This window comes from Morus notabilis, unplaced genomic scaffold (genome assembly GCF_000414095.1).
Source record: "Morus notabilis unplaced genomic scaffold, ASM41409v2 Scaffold542, whole genome shotgun sequence".
Lineage (NCBI taxonomy): Eukaryota > Viridiplantae > Streptophyta > Magnoliopsida > Rosales > Moraceae > Morus > Morus notabilis.
Genome location: NW_010364664.1, coordinates 277,270 through 298,683, shown reverse-complemented (window position 1 = coordinate 298,683; position 21,414 = coordinate 277,270). Strand labels below are relative to the sequence as shown.

General features: G+C 34.8%; 1 protein-coding gene across 2 annotated transcripts in view; it reads left to right on the top strand.

Annotated features, from left to right (window-relative positions):
* The first annotated feature begins 241 nt into the window (after positions 1-241).
* LOC21394539 (ABC transporter A family member 1) overlaps positions 242-21,414 on the top strand; it is a 26,819-nt gene continuing 5,646 nt past the window's right edge. Inside the window, exons 1-29 of one of the 2 annotated variants that reach the window (XM_024171350.1) lie at positions 242-260; positions 379-502; positions 805-884; positions 1,273-1,441; positions 1,767-1,849; positions 2,903-3,119; positions 3,653-3,858; positions 3,966-4,026; positions 4,163-4,249; positions 4,879-5,111; positions 5,209-5,323; positions 5,420-5,509; positions 6,258-6,475; positions 6,562-6,674; positions 7,927-8,033; positions 8,707-8,769; positions 8,877-8,963; positions 9,547-9,645; positions 9,785-9,969; positions 10,613-10,667; positions 15,632-15,703; positions 16,259-16,969; positions 17,164-17,342; positions 18,149-18,359; positions 19,017-19,100; positions 19,373-19,414; positions 19,518-19,614; positions 20,773-20,900; positions 20,992-21,096. In XM_024171350.1, coding sequence (XP_024027118.1) covers positions 416-502; positions 805-884; positions 1,273-1,441; positions 1,767-1,849; positions 2,903-3,119; positions 3,653-3,858; positions 3,966-4,026; positions 4,163-4,249; positions 4,879-5,111; positions 5,209-5,323; positions 5,420-5,509; positions 6,258-6,475; positions 6,562-6,674; positions 7,927-8,033; positions 8,707-8,769; positions 8,877-8,963; positions 9,547-9,645; positions 9,785-9,969; positions 10,613-10,667; positions 15,632-15,703; positions 16,259-16,969; positions 17,164-17,342; positions 18,149-18,359; positions 19,017-19,100; positions 19,373-19,414; positions 19,518-19,614; positions 20,773-20,900; positions 20,992-21,096 — 3,984 coding nt within the window. In that variant the 5' untranslated portion in view covers positions 242-260; positions 379-415. Of the gene's footprint in view, positions 503-804; positions 885-1,272; positions 1,442-1,766; positions 1,850-2,902; positions 3,120-3,652; positions 3,859-3,965; positions 4,027-4,162; positions 4,250-4,878; positions 5,112-5,208; positions 5,324-5,419; positions 5,510-6,257; positions 6,476-6,561; positions 6,675-7,926; positions 8,034-8,706; positions 8,770-8,876; positions 8,964-9,546; positions 9,646-9,784; positions 9,970-10,612; positions 10,668-15,631; positions 15,704-16,258; positions 16,970-17,163; positions 17,343-18,148; positions 18,360-19,016; positions 19,101-19,372; positions 19,415-19,517; positions 19,615-20,772; positions 20,901-20,991; positions 21,097-21,414 lie in introns of both variants that reach the window. The other variant, XM_024171349.1, reaches the window with a different exon arrangement.

The following is a 21,414-nucleotide window of genomic DNA, read 5'->3' as shown; positions in this document are numbered from 1 at the left end:
AAATATATAATTTTTGATATAGATTTAACATTAAAAACAGTTAAAAAAATAAAATTATTAATAATTTTATTTTTTTAATCTTACAGGAGAATTTTATTTTATTTTATTTTCTGAAATCTCTTTTGCGGTTTCATTACACAACTTTGATCCTCAAACCAACAATTGGCTTGAGCTTTGGACAACACAAAAACAAAGGCAATTTCTTTTTTCTTTATTGCCACCTCGTCTTCCGCGTTTCCGACTCGGCTGCTTTCATCTGAGTGCGAATTTTCTCACTCTCTCTCTCCTCTCTCTCTCTCTCTCTCTCGCTCAGAGGAAAACTGGAACAAACGAATAGAAAAACTCTCTCGCTCTCTCTCTCTAACTCTTTCTCCATAGCTAGGGTTGGGCTGAGAGAGAAGGAAGCAGAGCAGCCATGGGAACCGCTCGGAGACAGCTCAAGGCCATGCTTCGCAAGAACTGGCTTCTCAAAATCCGTCACCCTTTCGTCACCGCCGCCGAGGTTTCTCTCTCTCTCTCTCTCTCATTCATCTTTCAGCTTCTGAGAATTCGAGCTTCATTTCTCTTTCAATTATGCTCCGTTACTTTCAATTTCTATCGATATTCTACTCCGATCACTGGTAATTCAGAATCGTTTCAAAAACAACCTTTCCTTTTCCGTTCTTTGTGGAATTTTAATGCCGCTTGCAATTCTTTTGAGTTGAAAGTTTTCTTTTTTTGGCGTTTGAAGAAGAGTTGGTATAGAAATGTTTATAATGAGATGCTTAGAAGTTTGAAAATGTGAAGCCTTTTCTTCTCTGGCAGATTTTGCTTCCTACGGTGGTTATGTTGTTGCTAATAATAGTGAGAACTCGTGTTGATACTCAAATTCACCCAGCAGAGGAGTAAGTCTCCAACCATCTCTCCTCCTTTCTATTGTCTCAAATGCATTTTTTTTTGAAAAACAAAAATTTGTAAATCTATGTTCCTAGCTTAGAGAACTAAAGATGAGAGAACAGAACATGAAAGGTTCTTCTTCTTCTTTTTTTTTTTTTTTTGCCGGTTGAAGGTACAGATGGTTCCATGTCGTTTGATTATACGGAACTTCCATATATTGATTGATTTAGTTTTGAGAAATATTTCCTCTAGAGTCTGAAATGATTAATAAATGCTATAGCAGCTATATGGAGGAATGTGGCTAAGAATGGAAAAAAAAAGTAATGCCTTGTGTGGCTTATAGCATTCAATCATTTTCTACGAGTATTGGTGATAAATTTTAAAAAACTGAGACAGGTATGTTCGAAAAGACATGTTTACGGAAGTGGGCAAAGGAATGTCCCCTAGTTTTGAACAAGTTCTTGAATTACTATGGAGTGAGGGAGAGTATCTGGCTTTTGCACCTGATTCAGAGGAGACGAATACGATGATTAACTTATTGTCGGTGAAATTTCCCCTCATAAAGGTAACCTTTGTTATTTTTTATTGTTCTTTCGCTGTGATTCTTTAAAATTTAAATTATGTTTAATGTTAGATTTTCTATGCATGCAAGCTCATATAATATATGGCTTTGAGGGCTTTGGCTTTTTGGATTTATACTTTCAATTGAATCTAATAAATGGCTTTGGCTTTTTGGTGTGTGTGTTGAGTGTTTTTTTTTTTTTTTTGTTTTTGTTTTTTTTTTTTTTTTGCATCTTATTCAAGCAAGTTCGTGTAATTGACATTTTGTGACTTTATATCCTTGGTAATTGTCTTTTTGAATTGAATCTTATTTTTGCTTCTACTTACAGCTAGTTAGTAGAATTTACAAAGATGAAGAAGAGCTCGAAGCCTACATTCGTTCAGATGCTTACGGTACCTGCATTCAACTCAGGTAAGATGCCAATGGATTTTCAGTTGTCTGTTCTATTTGTGGTATCACTCCGTCTTATGGATTCAAAATGTGCTTCTGTTTTTATGTTAAATATGCATATGTGTACATTAATTGGACATTATTTTTCATTTATAGATTCTTTCCATCATGGCAAAATGATCTGTCATAAATAGATAGTTCAAAATTTTTGTACTGTGAATTATTGTTCAGAATATACACGATACAAGTTTTATTATTCATTATGTCATCTCACTTTGAAGATAATATAACTGCTTTGATTTGCCTCTAATGCTTTTAAGTATTTGTCTGAAAAAAGGAGCATTCATGTAAATATGTAACAAATTAAGTTTTAATTTTCCTTGGGCATTTGGTATCAAATTTTAGGGGAATTTCAGATTTGTTGGGTGATCTGAAGTAGGGTACTGGTGTTTTTCAATGGTGGTTTATTGATCAGAAGTAATCATATTAGAAGGCAACTTTGGATTGTAGCTTCACTTGCCATCACTCGAGCATTGTGGCTAGAGACGAATAATTGAATTTTTGAGGATGTAGAGATTCAGAGTTGTGAAGTTTGGGTAGAATTTAGTATTCTGATGCTTTATGGATTTCTAGGCAAAGGCTCTGATGTGTTTTCATTCTCTGATTTGTTAAGGGGCTCGGATTTGTTTTTGCAATGATTAGGAGTCTACGATTTTCAGATTAGCAGCTTCTTGGGCTAGATCAACGTTATTAGTTCTACATTTTGGTGGACTCCTTGTCCCCTGTTGTACACATACTTATGCTTAATTAACAAAGATTTATTGTTTCTTATAAAAAATATTGTTACAGTTTAATATGAACTAAAATTATATCTTATCATCACTCTAGTTTATTAAATTTTAAAACTAGAATACATTTCTTTGTGTAAAGTGATCGACACGTGTCTGAATAGTGTATGTGTACTATGGAGATCCTAATGTCGGACGTTAGAGTTTAAACTATTTGGTTCCATGAGAGTTGCATTATTATATTCAGGTTTTACCACGTAATGACTGAAGGATTCTCTTTGTCTAGGAACTGTTCAAATCCTAAAATCAAAGGAGCAGTAGTATTCCATGATCAAGGCCCGCACGCATTTGACTATAGTATACGGCTCAATCACACATGGGCTCTTAAAGGATTTCCTGATGTTAAATCCATTATGGACACAAATGGTGCTTATCTTAATGACTTGGAACTGGGCGTTACTCCTATACCAATAATGCAATACAGCTACAGTGGATTTTTAACTGTATATTTCTGTGTCTTCTCACTTTTTGGGTCTCTTGTACATGTTTTAATATTATTTTTTGTGTGCCCCTTGTCTTTGTTTTAATTTGCACATATATATGTCATAGCAAGAGCTATCCATTAGGTTGCAAGCTGACTAAGAAGAAGAAAGTGTTGATACAGGGGTAAAGGTTATATATGTATATATTTTATATAGTTTAAACTCATTTTGAGTTTGTATGTTGAGTAAATTATTAGGAAAAGTTGATCCAGCTACTCAGCCACTCATAAATAAGATTTAAGTACCAGCAGTAATATTAGAGGTGGAAGTGTCTTTAAACTTCATGGAAGAAGTAAATGCTTCAGTCTCTCTATGTGCTACTAAAAAAAATATTATTTTGAATAAAGTATTAACTTTTTTCAGCACTAGTCATGAGAGGTCTACAATCCGTATTGCTTGCCAAATATCTTATTATCATAAGTACTATCTTTTACCTCTTGTGAAGCTGTCTGATATCTATATGTATATTTTTAAATGTTGTCCTCCTACTGCAGCTCCAGCAAATTTTGGATTCTTTTATAATTTTTGCTGCTCAGCAATCTGAGAGTGGAACTTCTCTCCATTACTCTGATACACCTTCATTTCTCAAAGTTCCATGGATGCAATTTAGTCCTTCTAACATTAGAATAGCTCCTTTTCCAACTCGTGAATACGCTGATGATGAGTTCCAGTCGATCACCAAGAATGTCATGGGTGTATTGTATGTTTCCCTTGAATTCATTTTGTGTCTTTGTAATTTTCCCTTTTTTGTTAATTTTTTTAAGTTTTATTACAGGCTATCTTTAAATCTGAAACTTGGATGTGCAGGTATCTTTTGGGTTTTCTCTATCCGATATCTCGTCTGATCAGCTATACAGTGTTTGAGAAGGTTTGATAATGATTTTGAATAGTATAATTGTCTAAGAGATGTCACCATGCTTTGTTGACTCCCCACGCCTTACTTCCTTTAATGTGCAGTCTCTCGTCTCCCTAAATTTATTGAATGTTGATTTATGATTATTCAGGAGCAGAAGATAAAAGAAGGTCTCTACATGATGGGGCTGAAAGATGGCATATTTTATCTCTCTTGGTTCATCTCGTATGCTTCTCAGGTAGATTTGTCTCGAGTAAACCCCATTTCATTACACAGGGAAATTTCCACTTGTGTTAGCTTCAAATTTTCAGTTATTTGGTATTTATGTTGGAAACTCATGATCCTTTTTTTTTTTTTTTTTTTGATGTCGTTCAAGTAATTACACAGAAACTTGGGGAGTGGTAATGATCAACTTATGATGATTGAAATAAACCAATTGTTATAAACTAAAAGGGATTTTCTGATCGATTAATAGACATTTCCTTTTCCTATAAATAATAATAATAAAAAACTAAATGGGATTTAAGGTCTAAGCTTGAGATGAAGTTTCAGATATAGTTTGGACAAATGTTTAGTAAGATGTGTTATGATCAATAAATAATAATAATAAAAAAAAACTAAATGGGATTTAAGGTCTAAACTTGAGATGAAGTTTCAGATATAGTTTGGACAAATGTTTGGTATGATGTGTTATGTCACACTTTTAGAATGTGTATAAAACTTCGTGAAATGCAACTTTAAAACTACATCAATTTTGACAATTTAGTTCTACTAATGTCTGCTCTTTGTTGATTTGACTGCACATGAGCATTACTTAATTTCTTTTGTCCAGAGGTCCTTATCTTGAGAGTTTGATTTCTTCTGCAGTTTGCAATTTCTTCTGCAATCATTGTGGTTTGCACTATGGACAACCTTTTCAAATATAGTGATAAGTCATTGGTGTTTACTTACTTCTTTCTGTTCGGACTAAGCGCGATCACACTGGCTTTTGTAATCTCCACATTCTTTTCTCGAGCCAAAACAGCTGTTGCAGTTGGAACCCTTTCTTTTTTGGGTGCCTTTTTCCCCTATTACTCTGTTGACGACCAAGCTGTTTCGATGTAAGTACTATCATCTGAGAAAGTTGTGTTGAATCTCTTTCTTTTCCTTAAAAGTCAACAGTTTACAACTGCATACTGATTTACGTTTTTACTTCAGGATAGTAAAGGTTCTTGCTTCTCTGCTTTCACCTACGGCCTTTGCTCTAGGGTCAATTACTTTTGCTGATTATGAGCGTGCTCATGTTGGACTTCGTTGGACCAACATATGGCGAGTATGTCCTATATTTAGTGGGTTTCCCCCTGCTGTTGTAAAAGTATTAAAATCTACAACATTTGTGTCTAATTTTTGAAAACAATGATTTCTGTAGGCATCGTCTGGGGTTAATTTTTCAGTTTGTCTCCTTATGATGCTGGTTGACACGTTGCTCTACTGTGCAATTGGTCTTTACTTGGATAAGGTATTATATTTTTTATGATACTCATGTTAGTCTTCTAATTTGTGCTGATCTCTCTCATCCAGTCTCTCTTTCTCTCTCTACTTACTGTTAGTTCTTGGGCTCCTTTGAAGGGAGTGGTTCTTGTAATTTGTAATGTAAATTTAGCAGACAAAAACGTATAGGAAATAGAACTTAGTTGAGTTTGAATCATGACTTGGTGAATGTTGATAGAATCTGGTTAGGAATCATGTGAATTAGGAAGGTCTAGAGAGGAATTCGATCTGTAGAAAATAGGGTTTTGAGTGAAGGAATCCGTGATATTATTTTGGTAGATGATAGTTTCCTTTTTAGTGTAGTCAACTCTCTCTCCCCTCTCTCTCTCTCTCTTTTTTTTTTTTTTTTTTTTTTTTTTTTTTTTTTTTAGAGAGAGAGAGAGAGAGAGAGTCTGTATGCTTAAAAAAAAGCAATGCAATAAATTATTTTCTTCATTTCGATTGTTCGAAATTCTTTCACGTATTACTGGATGCCAACTAAACATACTGGAAATGGTGATTTCATTATTCTTTTTCCCCCCTTAAAATTTAAAAAAGATTAAGAGAAAATAGCTATTGAAAGTAAATGGTTTATATACAGCTTGATCCAGAGGGTAGTTATCTCAATTAGTAGCTACTTTTTTTATTTATAACACGTGAGTACAATAATCTCTCTGATCAAACAATTAGTGTATATATCAAGCCTATTTGATTTCCATATTTATTTGTCTGTTCAGGTCCTTCCCAGGGAGAATGGCATCCGTTATCCATGGAACTTCATTTTCACAAAGTGCTTTTGGAAAAAGAAAAGCATCGACAATTATCACACTTCCACTCAAGTTAATATTAATCAAAAGGATTCGGAGAAAAAGAAGAATTTCTTTGGGAAAGATAGTTCTAAACCAGCTGTGGAAGCTATCAGTTTGGACATGAAGCAACAAGAGCTTGATGGCAGGTACTTGTGCTTGAAATTGAATGTGTTAGTATTTGTAAATTTTGTTCTGTAGTTGAGTGTTTCCTCACATCTTTTATTTACCCTAGATGCATTCAAGTAAGGAATCTGCATAAGATATATTCCACGAGAAAGGGGAAGTGTTGTGCTGTTAACTCACTACAACTCACCTTATATGAAAATCAGATTCTTGCACTTCTAGGTGAGGCTTTTATTACTATTGGATGTTTTCTATGTTCATCTTACAATGGTCTTTCCTTTATCATTTTACTTTTTTTTTGAGTTCGATCCTTGTCGTGCCATGACACACGGACATATTAAATGTATAATTCTCTCATTGATTGCTTAAATAGCCCATATTTTCTTTCTCTTATGGTCTTTTCTATTTTCCTTGAAAAGTAACCATCCATTTTTTTTTTTTTTTTGGGATAAAAAGCAACCTTTTCATTGATAAAAATCAATTACAAGGAAAAGGTGATCAAGGAATCCGCCCATTCGTTTTGTTTAAAGAAAAAAAATGTAAATTAGAGTTCTACAGATTAATAGTTGGAGGTATGAGGATTTATATTTTTGGCTGATTGAGGATTTCTATTTTGGCTTATTACTGTTGGTTGATGTATTTGGTTATTGCTTGTCTGTTTCTAACCGACATGCAGTTACTTTTAAATATTGAAAAGTTATTTCTCTTCCCACTTCTTGTGCAAAAAATTGTGGGTGCGTTTGTTTCAAGGGTTCTACATAGTTCAAACCATGGTTCTTGGTTCTGCTATAGTGTTTTTCTCACAAAAAAATTTAAATTTCAAAAGTCAAAATCATAAACCGTGGTTTGAACCCATGAAACCAAGCAGACCCTATGATTTTTTAATAAAAGTGCATGTCCATTTCTCACATTCCTTGTATGGTTTCTTGCTTGACCTACTACTTCTCTAGGTAATGTCTAGTTCGGTTCCTCATACTTCATATTTAAAGTTGTTCTAGTGTAAAAGGAAGCATGTATTTCCAATCTCAGGCGCTCTTCAAACTTCACCTTAACATTTTTAGAGGGAGCTCTCTTTCATTTTAAGCCCGCATTATCTTTAGTGATAATTTTCAATTGTCATTTCCCAGAGTGCAGTAGCTTCTTAGCAAACTTCTCTTTCGAGTTTCAACCTTTTCCCAAACTTGCAGTTGTATGTTTCTCCAGAATTTTTGGTGCATTAAGAAAGACATCCCTTATCAGCTTCTGCCTGCTAGTGAAGATTAACATCTCTACAAAGTGATCTATAAGGGAGACTGCTTATAAGTTATTTGAAACCTGAAGTCTGAAGATATATGGTTGCGTTTTCTATAATGCTACAACAAAAACTAGGGCAAGAAAAAAAAACCTTTTTTGTTTCGGCAATCTCTACAAAAATTTTCTTTCTTAATATGTACTTTTTATTCGGTTTACTGATTTTGAGTTATCAATTCATAAGGACATAATGGAGCTGGTAAAAGTACAACGATTTCGATGCTTGTTGGCCTTGTTTCTCCTACTTCAGGGGATGCTTTGGTGTTTGGGAAGAATATTATCACACATATGGTAAGTTATGTTTTTTGTCCTTATCCTGTCTTCTTTGCTATTATTGTATGGAGTTCTGTATTCTAATATTTTTCTATTAAATATTTTATTCTAGATACCTGTTTATTTATTATTATTGTTGTTGTTGCTGTTTGATGGGAAAAATTATCCAAAATTCCATCTTTTCTAAATGAGTGGTGGGATAGGTATTCTTCTGCTTGCATATATATATAGGTGCGGTTTTAATGGTTACTCTAATATTTACCCATATGTAGGTATCGTTGTTTAAACCGTGTGATATGGATTAGAAGTTTGTAATAAATTGGGTTGTTGATCAAAAAGTTTATGGCAATTAATGAGATTGGATTCTTAGCACGCCATATCATCAAATATTATTAAAATATGCCCTTATTACAAATGTAACCATTGCAAATGCACCCATTGAAAACTGGTCCTATTTCTTAGTGTAGTATACAATTTATCCTCACGCTGTATTCATTACTTGCATAAGGATTTAGCTCATGCCTAAACTATGTGAGGCATTTTAGATGTTGACTTTTTAAACAATTTATTGATAAATCTTTCTAATCTTTCATATTAGTTCACTTTGGGCTAATCATTTCTTATTAGTTTATTTGGATACAGTTGAATACAAGTGTGCTATTGTGATAATAACCTGGGATCTGTTCTGCAGGATGAGATACGGAAGGGGTTGGGTGTATGCCCTCAAAATGATATCCTTTTTCCAGAATTAACTGTGAGTTAGAAGCATGATTCCCTTGCTATTCTATCTAATGTTATAATGAACTTGACCTTAGTTAGAAGGTGACTTCTCTGCCTAACTTTGATGATTTCCATACCCAGGTGAGGGAGCATTTGGAAATATTTGCTATACTGAAAGGTGTTAAGGAAGATGTTTTAGAGAGAGTTGTTAGTTATATGGTCGATCAAGTGAGTTCTTTCTTCAATGTCTTGCAATTTTGGCTCTAATTCTCTAACAACAGTTAATTTTTGCAACTTTGTAATGGAAATATAATCCCATATATCCTCATCTGTTTCTGGTTTGTGATGCCTAGCCTTTTAAACATGTGACTTTGTGTAACCAAAAGTATTTGCAATCTTAAGCCAATCTATTGCAAAGGTTTTGCTAATTTTATTTGCTTCTGCAGCTTGAATTAAGACATGTTTCAAATTATTGGAATTTGTAGTGTAGCATTTTTGAGCAGCCTCATGAATTTTTTCTGTGGATCGTTCAATATTTGTGGATTAGATAATTTTTTGTCCGCATCATTTTGTGTTCCAAGACATGGTACCAAAATGTTGAAATTGGTCAAGTTTTAGCATAGACCACTCCCTGATTTGTTTCTGCTATGAAAGTGGCTCATTATTGGTACCATGTCTTGGAAAAAGAAATGGCTCATTATTAATTTTGACAAAGAACATCTGACAAAATGCTTTGATATATTGATAAAAAACTTCCCGCCACTCAGCCTATGACTAAGGTTGTTTCGGTTGCTGTTAAATCTTATGGCAGGTTGGGTTGGCTGATAAAAGTAGCACTCTTGTGAAGGCTCTTTCTGGGGGTATGAAGAGGAAACTGTCTCTTGGTATTGCGCTGATAGGAGATAGTAAGGTTGTTTGGAAAGGAAGTCATATACTTTATTATTATTATTATTATTATTATTATTATTATTATTATTATTATGTATTTATTTATTTTTTTTAATCCCGGTGTGAATTTTAGTGGAATTGTTCATTGCTTTCTCTTGCAGGTTATAATTCTTGATGAACCTACCAGTGGGATGGATCCATACTCAATGCGTTTGACATGGCAGTTAATAAACAAAATAAAGAAGGGCAGGATAATATTACTGACAACACATTCAATGGATGAAGCTGATGAACTTGGAGATCGAATTGCTATTATGGCTAATGGTTCCTTAAAGTGTTGTGGAAGGTTTAACTACTGAACATAATATTTTCTATTCCCCTGCCCACATAACCAAAAATATTTAGTATAAAAACAAAAATAACGCTAAAAGTATGTATGCTTTTTTGTACTTTTGCTCTTGAATAGTCTAGACGATTTATGCATTAACCTGCAGTCCGTGTTTCACGCCATGTAGCTGTATACATAATTCTTCTCTTCTAGTTCTAATTTACTGTTTTCATATTCCTTATCTATTATTATTATCATTATTGTTTTTTACTAACTATGATATTCTGTTCCTTTGTAGTACCTGGTTTTCTACTTTTTTCTTGTGATTACATGTTTATATTAGGTTAATGTTTTTGCAATATCTAGTTCTAGTCTTGGGTATCAGATTTTTCTAGCCTTGGATCTACATTGCTATGTTGTTTTTATTGGGGAAGAAAGCAATCGTAATAGGTTTATAATTGAAGTAATAAAGATAATCTTACTCCTAGTAAGTGCGTTATTCCATTGATTTTTGCTTTGTGTCCACACACACACACACAAACACAATTTCTATGATTGGAAAATATATGAATTTTTACTTTGAATACCTTCAATAAGTCTTAGATTTGAAAATATTAGCATGTTACAGTTATCCTCATTGCTGTGTTCATTTTTTTAACAGTTCCCTTTTCTTGAAGCATCAATATGGTGTTGGTTATACTCTAACTTTAGTAAAGGTTTGGTCCCTATCTTGTCTTTTTATTTATTTATTTTTTAATTCACATTTAATGTGTCACGAATGATGAAATTTGGAACGAATTTTTTTATTATTTGTATAATCGGTATACACACTTATATTATACACGGCTACGGGCTAAATAATAACTAAATCAGAACAACCTATCTACAAATATCTCTTAACCAGAAAATATACAACTCACTAAATCCCTAAAAGTTGGGGATCACACAATATAACAACCTATCTACAAATATCTCTTAACCAGAAAATATACAGCTCACTAAATCCCTAAAAATCGGGGATCACACAATCACATAAATATCTCTTCCTATTATTAACCGTATCTCACAACACTCCTCAAGCTGATGAATGGATAGCTTCCATTCCAAGCGTGCTGATAATATTCTAGAAGACAGTACTCGGCGGTCCCTTTGTAAGTACATCAGCTAACTAGTCTTTGGTTGAAACAAATGTACAGATTAAGCCGCTTTCCAACTTCTCCTTTATAAAGTGTCGATCGACTTCAATATGTTTTGTTCGATCATGTTGTACTGGATTGTGTGCAATGCTTATGGCCGACTTGTTATCACAATACAATTTCATTGGTCCTTCCACTTTACACGTAGATCATCCAGAATTATTTTGATCCACAATGGTTCACATATTCCAAGCGCCATTGACCTGAATTCTGACGCCGCACTTGATCTCGCCACCACACTTTTTTTTATTCTGTCACAAGATTGCCACCTAGAAATTTGCAATAACCCGAAGTTAACTTTTTGTCAACTAAAGAACCTGCATAACCTGCATTAGTGTAGGTTTCTAGTGTCACGCTTTCTCCTTTCTTGAACAGATTCCTCTCCCAGGATTACCCTTCAAATATTGTAGAATCCTGTGAACAGCATTGAGATGCATTTCTTTGGGATTGTGCATAAATTGACTAACAACGCTCAAAGCAAAGGCAATATTTGGTCTCGTATGCGCCAAATAAATTAATCTCCTAACAAGTCTCTGATAAGAACTTCTGTCTACCACAGTATCTTCTTGAGCATCACATAACCCATGGTTGAACTCGATGGGTGTGTTAATTGGCTTACACCCTAGCATTCCAGTCTCCTTCAATAAATCTAACTCATACTTTTGCTGTGATATAAATATTCCCCATTTTGAATGCGCGACTTCAATACCTAGAAAATATTTTAACCTTCCAAGTTCTTTGATATCAAATTCCTTTTCCAGACACTTCTTTAAGCTTTGCATTCCTTCTACATTATTGGCTGTCACTATAATATCATCTACATATACCAATAATGCTGTCACTTTCCCTAACTTCGAGTGCTTCACAAACATGGTATGATCTCCTTAACTCTGTGTATATCCCAATGCCGTCATCACTTTTGTAAATCTCTCGAACCATGCCCTCGGTGACTGTTTGAGCCCATATAGAGCCTTTTTCAACTTGCACACTATTCCTTCTTTGGATTCAAACCCTGGAGGAACTTCCATGTAAATTTCCTCTTTGAGATCACCATGTAAAAAGGCATTTTTAACATCAAACTATTGCAAGCTCCATCCAAAATTAGCGGCCAATGACAGAAGAACCTGTACCATGTTCATTTTTGCAAACGGGGCAAAACTTTCAAGGTAATCTATACCATAGGTTTGAGTGTAGCCTTTGACAACCAACTTGGCCTTATACCTCTCCAAGGAACCATCTGACTTATACGTAACAGTGAAAACCCACCTGCATCCTACTAACTTCTTTCCATCGGGTAACCTGACCAAGCCCCATGTTTTATTCTTCTCTAGAGCTTCCATCTCCACTTTCATAGCATTCTCCCACTTCTCATTTCCTAATGCATCGAATAGGTTTCTGGGAATGGGAATTGTTTGTAGGCTACTCAAGAAGGCTCTATGACTCAGGGATAGGTTTTTATAGGACATGAACATGTATAATGGATGGTTTGTGCAGGTTATAGTTCCTTTTCTAAGGGCAATTGGTAGGTCATAGTCATTTGGTTCAATAGATTCCTTAGGACCCAGTGACTGTGTGGTGGTCTTAGCGAGGCTTGGTGGTGGTGTGGTTGTTTTGGCAAGGCTTGGTGATTGTGTAGTGGTTTCTGCATCACGGATGGGTGAGGAAACAACAACTTGAATAGGTGATTGAACATGCACAGGTTGGGAGATTTCCTTTTGCTTCATGGAATAAACCTGTAATGGCCGAGTAGTGTTTTGAGTTGGTATTGACTTGACAGATTTAGGTTGGATAGGAACAAGAATTGTCTCAATTGACTCAGTGGATGACTGCTGAACAGACTCGGTGGATTGAGATTGACTCGGAATATCAAGAAGTAATAAGTCCCTTTCCCTATCTTCACTCAAATTCTCCCTTGAAGATAGGAATGCGAAAAATATGACTCACTTTCATTAAAGGTGACATCAGCAGAAACAAAGAACTTTCTTGTGGGCGGATGAAAACATTTGTACCATTTTTGAGTGGATGAATATCCAATGAAAATACACTTGAGAGCACGTGGATCAAGTTTTCCCCTGTTTTGAGAGTGAATATGAACAAGGGCTACACTTCCAAAAATTCTGGGAACAAGATTGTTTGAGACACAGAAGGTATATCCACTTCACACGAGTACAGTCATCAATAAATGATACAAACCACTTAGCACCAGAAATATTAGCAACCGTGGATGGTCCCCAAATCTCACTATGGATAAGAGTGAAAGGAACAAACGTTTTTGTATTACTTATTGGAAAAGAAGCACGCTTGTGCTTGGCAAGTTCACAATCACTACAATGAAAATTCTTAACAACTGACCCTTTGAATAACGAAGGAAACATAAGCTTACGAACACTAAATGATGGATGACCTAGACGACGATGATAAAGCCAAATCTTGTGTTTATTAGAAATAACTGACTCAAAAAGGAATGAAATGGGTACGGAGCTTTCAACTCTAGTACAACCATTTTGTTCTTCCAGATAGTAAAGTCCATCTCTTTCACTAGCATGTCCAATCATCCTCTTTGTGCCCTGTTCTTGAAACTTACAATGAGAAGGATAAAACATCACACTGCAATTTGAATCTTTGGTGAGTGTTTGGATTGAAACAAGATTTATAAACAGTTTGGGAACATGGAGGACATTTTTCAATGTGAGTGAGTTGTTTATATAAACATCTTCTTGTCCGGCTACAGTGGTAACAGAACCATCTTCTATGGTTATTTTCCTATGACTAGAGCAAGGGATATATGAGATGAAATTTTTGGAAGAGCAAGTCATATGGTCGGTGGCACCGGAATCAATTACCCATGTGTTTGGAGAAACCATATCCAAGACATTAGCAATACAAGAGGATGAAGATATACCTGAAAATGCTAATGAACATGTTCCTACCGAGGATGGTTTTTCAAGAGATCTCAAGAAATTCCTCCACTTCTCAATTTCTTCTTTATTAAATTCAGGGGTTGCATTCTGTGGTGGTCCTTCACTGCTTGAATGAGTGCTGACAACATGAGCTTGTCCCCGTTCATTTATATTCTTGTCTACAAAATTTATGTTCATGTGTGGTGGTTTTCCATTGAATTTCCAGCACTTTTCCTTAGTGTGACGATGCTTCTTGCAGTATGTACACCATAAGGAGTCCTTGTTAAATGGTCTTGATTCAACAGCCTACCTCGGTTCTTCATTCACACGCTGTTCCAAGCCAGAAAACTTAGCATTTGCAGCCTTTGACACCAACGCAGAACTTTCCATTGTGTGTGATTCAATCATGACACCTCTTATGCCTTCTTCAGCAAGAACGATTGTGATTGCCTCATTTAATGACGGCAGATCCTCCTTTCTGAGTATCTGTACTCGGACTGCATCAAATTCCACATTCAATCCTGCAAGAAAATCTTAAATCCATCATTTTTTCAACGAATCTCTTAAGATGGCTGTATCATCGATGCACTTCATTTGAATGCACTGATAGTGATCCATCTCTTGCCAAAGATCCTTCAAGAGATTAGAATACTCCGTAACTGACCGATTTCCCTGCTTTGTTGCTGAGATCTTGATCTTGATTTCATAAATCTGTGCAGCATCATTTACTTTAGAATAAGTTTGTTTGACAGCCTCCCATATCTCCTTTGCTGTGCCCAGACACATACAAGTGCCACTGATTTCTGGCTGCATATTATTCCACAACCAGGACATTACTAGGGAGTTTTGTTTGTCCTAAGCATCAAATATAGGATCCCCTGATTTAGGACTACTACCGAGTAGGTGCTCAGTTTGCCTCTTCCCTTAAAAAACATGCGAACCAATTGAGACCACGTCAGATAATTCTTTCCATTGAGCCTATACTCTGCTTGAATATTCTGCAAATCCCCTGTTGACTGATGATTGTTCTCAGTCAGAGGATGCAGGCACCTATGTTGATTTGCTGGTCACTTCTGACATGACTTTTGGATAGAAAGGTCACGAATTTCAAGGGTGATAAAGAAGGGGAACTACAGAATCAAGAATCAAACTCGCGAAATAAGAATTAGCGAGAAAGGAAAGAAAAAAAAAATGACACAAGCGAGCAGCAATTTGGACTGAAATGAACGCTTGAATCAGAAACAACACTAGGCTGAGAAAAACCGAATACCCCAGGAAAAGCCTTAGGGCTCTGATACCATGTCACGAATGATAAAATTTGGAATTAATTTTTTTATTATTTGTATAATCGGTATCCACACTTATATAATACATGGCTAGGAGCTAAATAATAACTAAATCAGAACAACCTAGCTACAAATATCTCTAACCAGAAAATATACAGCTCACCAAAGCCCTAAAAATCAGGGATCACACAATCACATAAAAATCTCTTCCTATTATTAACCGTATCTCACAACATAATGGTTATCTCTTTTGGTGTTATGGGCATTGACATGCTTTGGCATTACTGCTTTACTACAGTCTGCACCCACTGCCTCTGTAGCTGCTGACATTGTTTATCGCCATATTCCATCGGCAATGTGTGTGAGTGAGGTATCCATTTTTTTCTTCTTTTGTTGATCAATAGACTCGGTGATTTCTTTATCAGATATGCTTAGTATATCTTACTTACCTTATCAGCATTATCCTTTAATAAAGAGCCATCATTGCCACGTACAAAAAGTTTTTAACATTGGCATGCTGATCATTTGCAACAGTATACTTAGCTATATTATGTTCAGTTTAATAAGTAGAGTACTAACTAAATAAGTTTCAATTGTCGAAGTTAAATTTTGGTTATTAAAGTACTTAACTAAATAAGGTCAATTGTCGAAGTTAAATATTGGTTATTAAAGTACTTGGAAGAACTCAGTACCAATCTCTGATTATATACCTTTCTGCTGATCTTGACCTTTCTGTAGGGCTCATTAAGGTAAGCCTTTCTCCAGATAATTGTTTAAATTGATAGCGGATAGGGAAGGGAGGCATGTCTATATGATAACATGATTATTAATTTCATGATTGTACATCACCTGTAAATTCATATGCTACCTTGTATTACTTATTTGATAGTTTTGCTTACTCGTGGGATTTAACTTGCCTTTCCAGGTTGGGACTGAGATTTCCTTCAAGCTTCCTCTAGCATCTTCATTTTCCTTTGAGAGTATGTTTAGGGAGATTGAAATGTGCATGAAACGATCAGGTTCCAAGTCAAAAACAAATGATGATGAAGAGAAAGACCCTGCTATTATTGAAAGTTATGGTATCTCTGTCACAACTCTTGAGGAGGTATTCCTCAGAGTTGCAGGATGTGAGTACGATGAATCTGAATGTTTAGAGCAGAGAAGTAGTCTCCATTTACCTGGTCCTGTGACTTCTCATGTTTCTCTTGATCCTGCTCCTAAAAATCTTTGGCATTCGGACAAACTTTTTGTGAATTGCAAGTATATTCTTGGGTTCATATGTGCTGTAGTGGGGAAGGCATGTGGGTTGATTTTTGCCACAGTTTTAAGTTTCATAAACTTCTTGAGTATGCAATGTTGCAGCTGCTGTATCATTTCAAGATCAACATTTTGTCAACATTGTAAAGCCTTGATTATAAAGAGGGCAATATCTGCTCGGAGGGACCGGAAAACAATTGTTTTCCAGCTCCTGATTCCTGCAGTTTTCTTGCTTATTGGACTTCTTTTTCTCAAGCTCAAACCGCATCCTGATCAACGGCCCTTGACCTTTACAACCGCTCATTTTAATCCTTTGTTAACTGGTGAAGGGGGTGGGGGTCCTATTCCTTTTGACCTATCCTGGCCTATTGCAAAGGAGGTGTGCTAGTCATCATTAATCTTTTGTTATATTAATTTTTATTTCTTTATGCAGATATTGGCTTTTCTTCTCCTTTTTCTTTTTCTTAATGTTATATGATGCTTACCTTTGCGCTGAAGAAATAAGCTTTTCCTGTGAAACTTCACTCTGATGCTTGCAAGAGTTCCTCCTCTTTAAACATATCTATTGTGCAGGTAGCACAGCATATCAAAGGGGGTTGGATTCAAATCTTTAAACCCACTGGATATAAATTTCCTGACTCAGAGAAGGCACTCACTGATGCGATTGAGGCTGCAGGGCCAACTCTGGGACCAGTTTTACTTTCAATGAGTGAATATCTAATGTCTAGCTTTAATGAATCATACCAGTCAAGGTGTGTTGGTCTAATTTATCTTTTATTGTAATTTCTAAGATGTTGCTGTTATTTTGTCTCATGAAAACAAAAGTTATGTAAGATTATGCGAAGTCAATTTACATAGTTTTTGAAATGGTACTTTCAGTATTAGTTTGTTCACAACTTTAAGAGATTTTACTGTAGGCTGGTGAAGGCTCTTGGTTGTGGTTCTGCTTGGGTGTTTAATCAATATCGTCGTATTTTTTTTTTTAATTTTTAATTTTTAATTTTTTTGGTTCTTTGTACATTCTTCTCTTTTTCCCCTGGATGGATCTCTCATCCATCCAAAAACTTCATTTGTAAAGTTCTTGATTTATTAATGAAGTTTTGTTTCTTATCAAAAAGGGGGAAAAAAAAAAAGTGTTGAATGGTGATGATATGTAATAAAGTGAAAAATCTGTGTTTTCTAGGCCCGCTATCCGTCACTTGTCAGTATGTTACTTGTTTTGTATACTGGTTGCCTTAATATCCAAATGTTCAGAGAAAAAAAAAAGCCTTGAGGCTTTTCCCTTTACAACATTACTACCTATCTTATGGTAGACTACAAGCTGTATTCGTATGTAGCATTTTTTTTTTTTTTTTTTTTTTTTTTTTTTTTTTTTTTTTTTTCCCCCCCGAAGGAATTGGTCATTTGAAAAAGAAATTATAAGCAACATGAGAAAGTTAAGGGTTCGCGCTAGGGTGCATTTACTGGTTGTGAGTTTAGTTTAGAAATTTGTTTTCATGATGGATGTAGCTTTCCTTTTTTCAAAGGTGATTTCATTATGGTATCTGTTTGTCTGCAGGTATGGGGCAATCGTGATGGATGATCAGAGTGATGATGGAAGTTTAGGATACACTGTACTTCACAATAGTTCTTGTCAGCATGCTGCTCCCACTTTTATCAATTTGATGAATGCTGCAATTCTTAGGCTTGCTACACATAATACCAATATGACAATTCAAACACGCAACCACCCTCTGCCAATGACGAAAAGCCAGCATCTGCAACGTCATGTAAGTTATTCCATTCTGTTATCCTTTTCTTTTCTTAATAAGAAACAAGAGTTATTAAGAATTAAGAGGAGTTTGCACTGTTAAATTCAGTTTTGTTTTGGATATAGGCTGCACAAAAATCTTTAAAAGGTCTCACGTTCTTGTTGAGGAGTTTGCACTGTTAAATTCAGTTTTGTTTTGGATATAGGCTGCACAAAAATCTTTAAAAGGTTCACGTTTTTGTTTTTTGTTTTTGTTTCAAAGTACTCCTTTTAGCTTTACTTTCAACTGCTGAAGCAATTATTTGGAATGTTAGTGCATGTCATATAAAAACTGTAGAGTTACGGAATCTAAGAAAAACTAAAGAAAAAGACTCTTCTATCCCATCAAGGCATCCTAATAACATACATGTGCTAATTATCAAAGTCCTTTTCCCCCCCAAATTCCAAGTCTGCGAGTTTGGTTTTATTTTTCAGAAAAGTCTTCTGAGTTTTTTTAACATCATAACATATTGCCCCTCACCTACGATGATTTTTTTATTTCTTTATGAGGTTCAATAAGAAGTTAAAAAGGATACATGAAATTCATACTTACATTTGTTTTTGTTGTTGGCCTCTTTGTTTTGTTTTGTTTTTTGCTTTTTTTTTTTAATATTATTTCTTTATATAATCTATATAGGATCTGGATGCCTTCTCTGCTGCAGTTATTGCTAGTATTGCCTTCTCTTTCGTTCCTGCTTCATTTGCCGTTTCCATTGTGAAGGTACTGTCTGAAATATACTTGTTCAACTCTTTACCAAAGATGCTTCGTGAATTTCTGTATTACTTTGCAATAGGCAGCAGTTGGTTCTAGTTTAATCTATTGCCTTACTTCTTTAATGTCACTGGATTTTTGTAGATATGATCTCCCAAGGAACACCACATCTATTCTGTGCTATTTACTCTTTGGGCTAGTCTATTATTTTTATTACTGTTATTAATTTTCTTATGTTATGTATCATGGAAAAGTAAATTCATTGATTTGAACTGATGCAGGAGCGTGAAGTCAAAGCTAAGCACCAACAACTGATTAGCGGGGTAAATTAATTTTCTTGAAAAAGAAATATTCTCGTGTCCTGTATATTGGTTTTTATGTTTCCAATATCCATATCACGAGGTTCAAAATAATGTCTTTGATCAGGTTTCTATACTCGCATACTGGGCTTCTACGTACATATGGGACTTCATCAGCTTCTTATTTTCTTTCTCTTTTGCAATAATTCTTTTTAACATCTTCGGTAAGCGGAACTTTTAAATCTATTGTATTATATTTTTGTAATATTATTATTTTCTTGCAAAGAGAGTTGAACTTCAAACGTTAATTCAAGAGGAAATAGATACTTTTGCAATTTGCAATGAATTACTAAATTGCTAGTTTTGCATATTTATGTGTGTGAGAATATGAGACACATATATAGATATTCATCTATTTGCATCTAAGATATTTATTGACACATTTATAATTCAGTTATAAGATGGTCTGTGCAGTGTTAAATATTTGAAACAATGCGTCAAATAAATACCCTTGCCATCCTATTAGCTATTTTGCAATTATTATTTATCATTTAGGCATTTGAAGTTATGTTGAAAACATTATCTCTGTCCATGATGAGGTCTGTCGATATCAACAATCATATATTCTCTATAAGCAATAGGACAAAAGCAGCCAAGCGTTATCATTTTGTATTTATTACTAGATAGCAGTTGTAGATTCTATAAAATCCAATCTGTCTTCTGTCTCAAACTGATCTTATACTACTGCGAGCCGATTTGAGATGTTTTAGACGTCTCCTACAGATGTGTCTGGGAAAATTGTGAACTTTGTTTTCTAGTTGGCTATTAATTTAAACATGTAACAGAATTGGAGTGAGTACCTCAAAAAAGAGACCAAGGGAACTTCCCCTTTAGGTTGATGATTCACCTCATGTTTGTTTGGGTGAGGAGAGGTGAAGACTACTTACTTTTTCTAGTGTAGTCCTTATGTGAATACGTGTCTATATATAGACACATAAACACATGTATGTGTCTTATGCACTTTTGGATGTCTCGAGTATTTTACTGCATCGAAGTGGGATCCTAATATGCATCTCAACATAACTTTTATGCTCTAAGTAGCAGACACACCATACGTGGAGTCTTCTTTCTATTCAAACTTCCATTAGTTGGAAGTAGAATTAACATGTTGTGAATGCTTTTGGCTCTACTAACACTTAGATTGGGAAGGAAAGCTAGCAATTAAACCAAAATTAAATGATCTTTGGATCCTCATTCTGCTGATCCAGAAACTATAATTATTTAATGTTGCTTAAATCATTTTTCTGCTGTATGTCACTGTTAGGTGTAAAGCTTTTTATTTACCATTTCTGTTAGTTACACTACATCTTGAACTTATGTAGGTCTTGATCAGTTTATTGGAAATGGACGTTTTTTGCCAACGGTCATTATGTTTTTGGAATATGGACTTGCAGCTGCATCATCAACGTATTGCCTTACATTTTTCTTTTCTGACCATACTATGGCTCAGGTTGGAAATTTTTTACCCTTATTGACTTGGAGGCATTTGGCATATCAGGTTATGTTTTCATGGTTTTAAAGTTTTTTTTTTCCTCTTGCAGAATGTAGTTCTCCTGGTCAACTTTTTCACGGGGCTCATTCTTATGATTATATCTTTAATAATGGGGCTTATTAAGACCACAGCAAGTGCAAATTCTTTTCTGAAGGTTGTTTCTTGTTTACTTCTTTTTTTTTTCTTTTTAAAAAAAAAAAAAAAAAAACTACTCTGTGCACCACCATCAGAGTTAACGACTCTGCACTTGGATGACCGGAATTCTTTCTAAATTGGTCTTATATAACTTTCTTTCCAATGATTTCTGTACAAAAGCAGGATGCAGTATAGTGTATTGTTTTATACAAAATTCTGCGATTCCTAATATGTAAATCTTCTTTGTAATCTGTATTTTTCCAAACTCTTTTTTTTTTTTTTTTTTTTTTTTTTTTTTTTCATTTTTAACTTCCCCGAGGAATTAATTTCAAAAAAA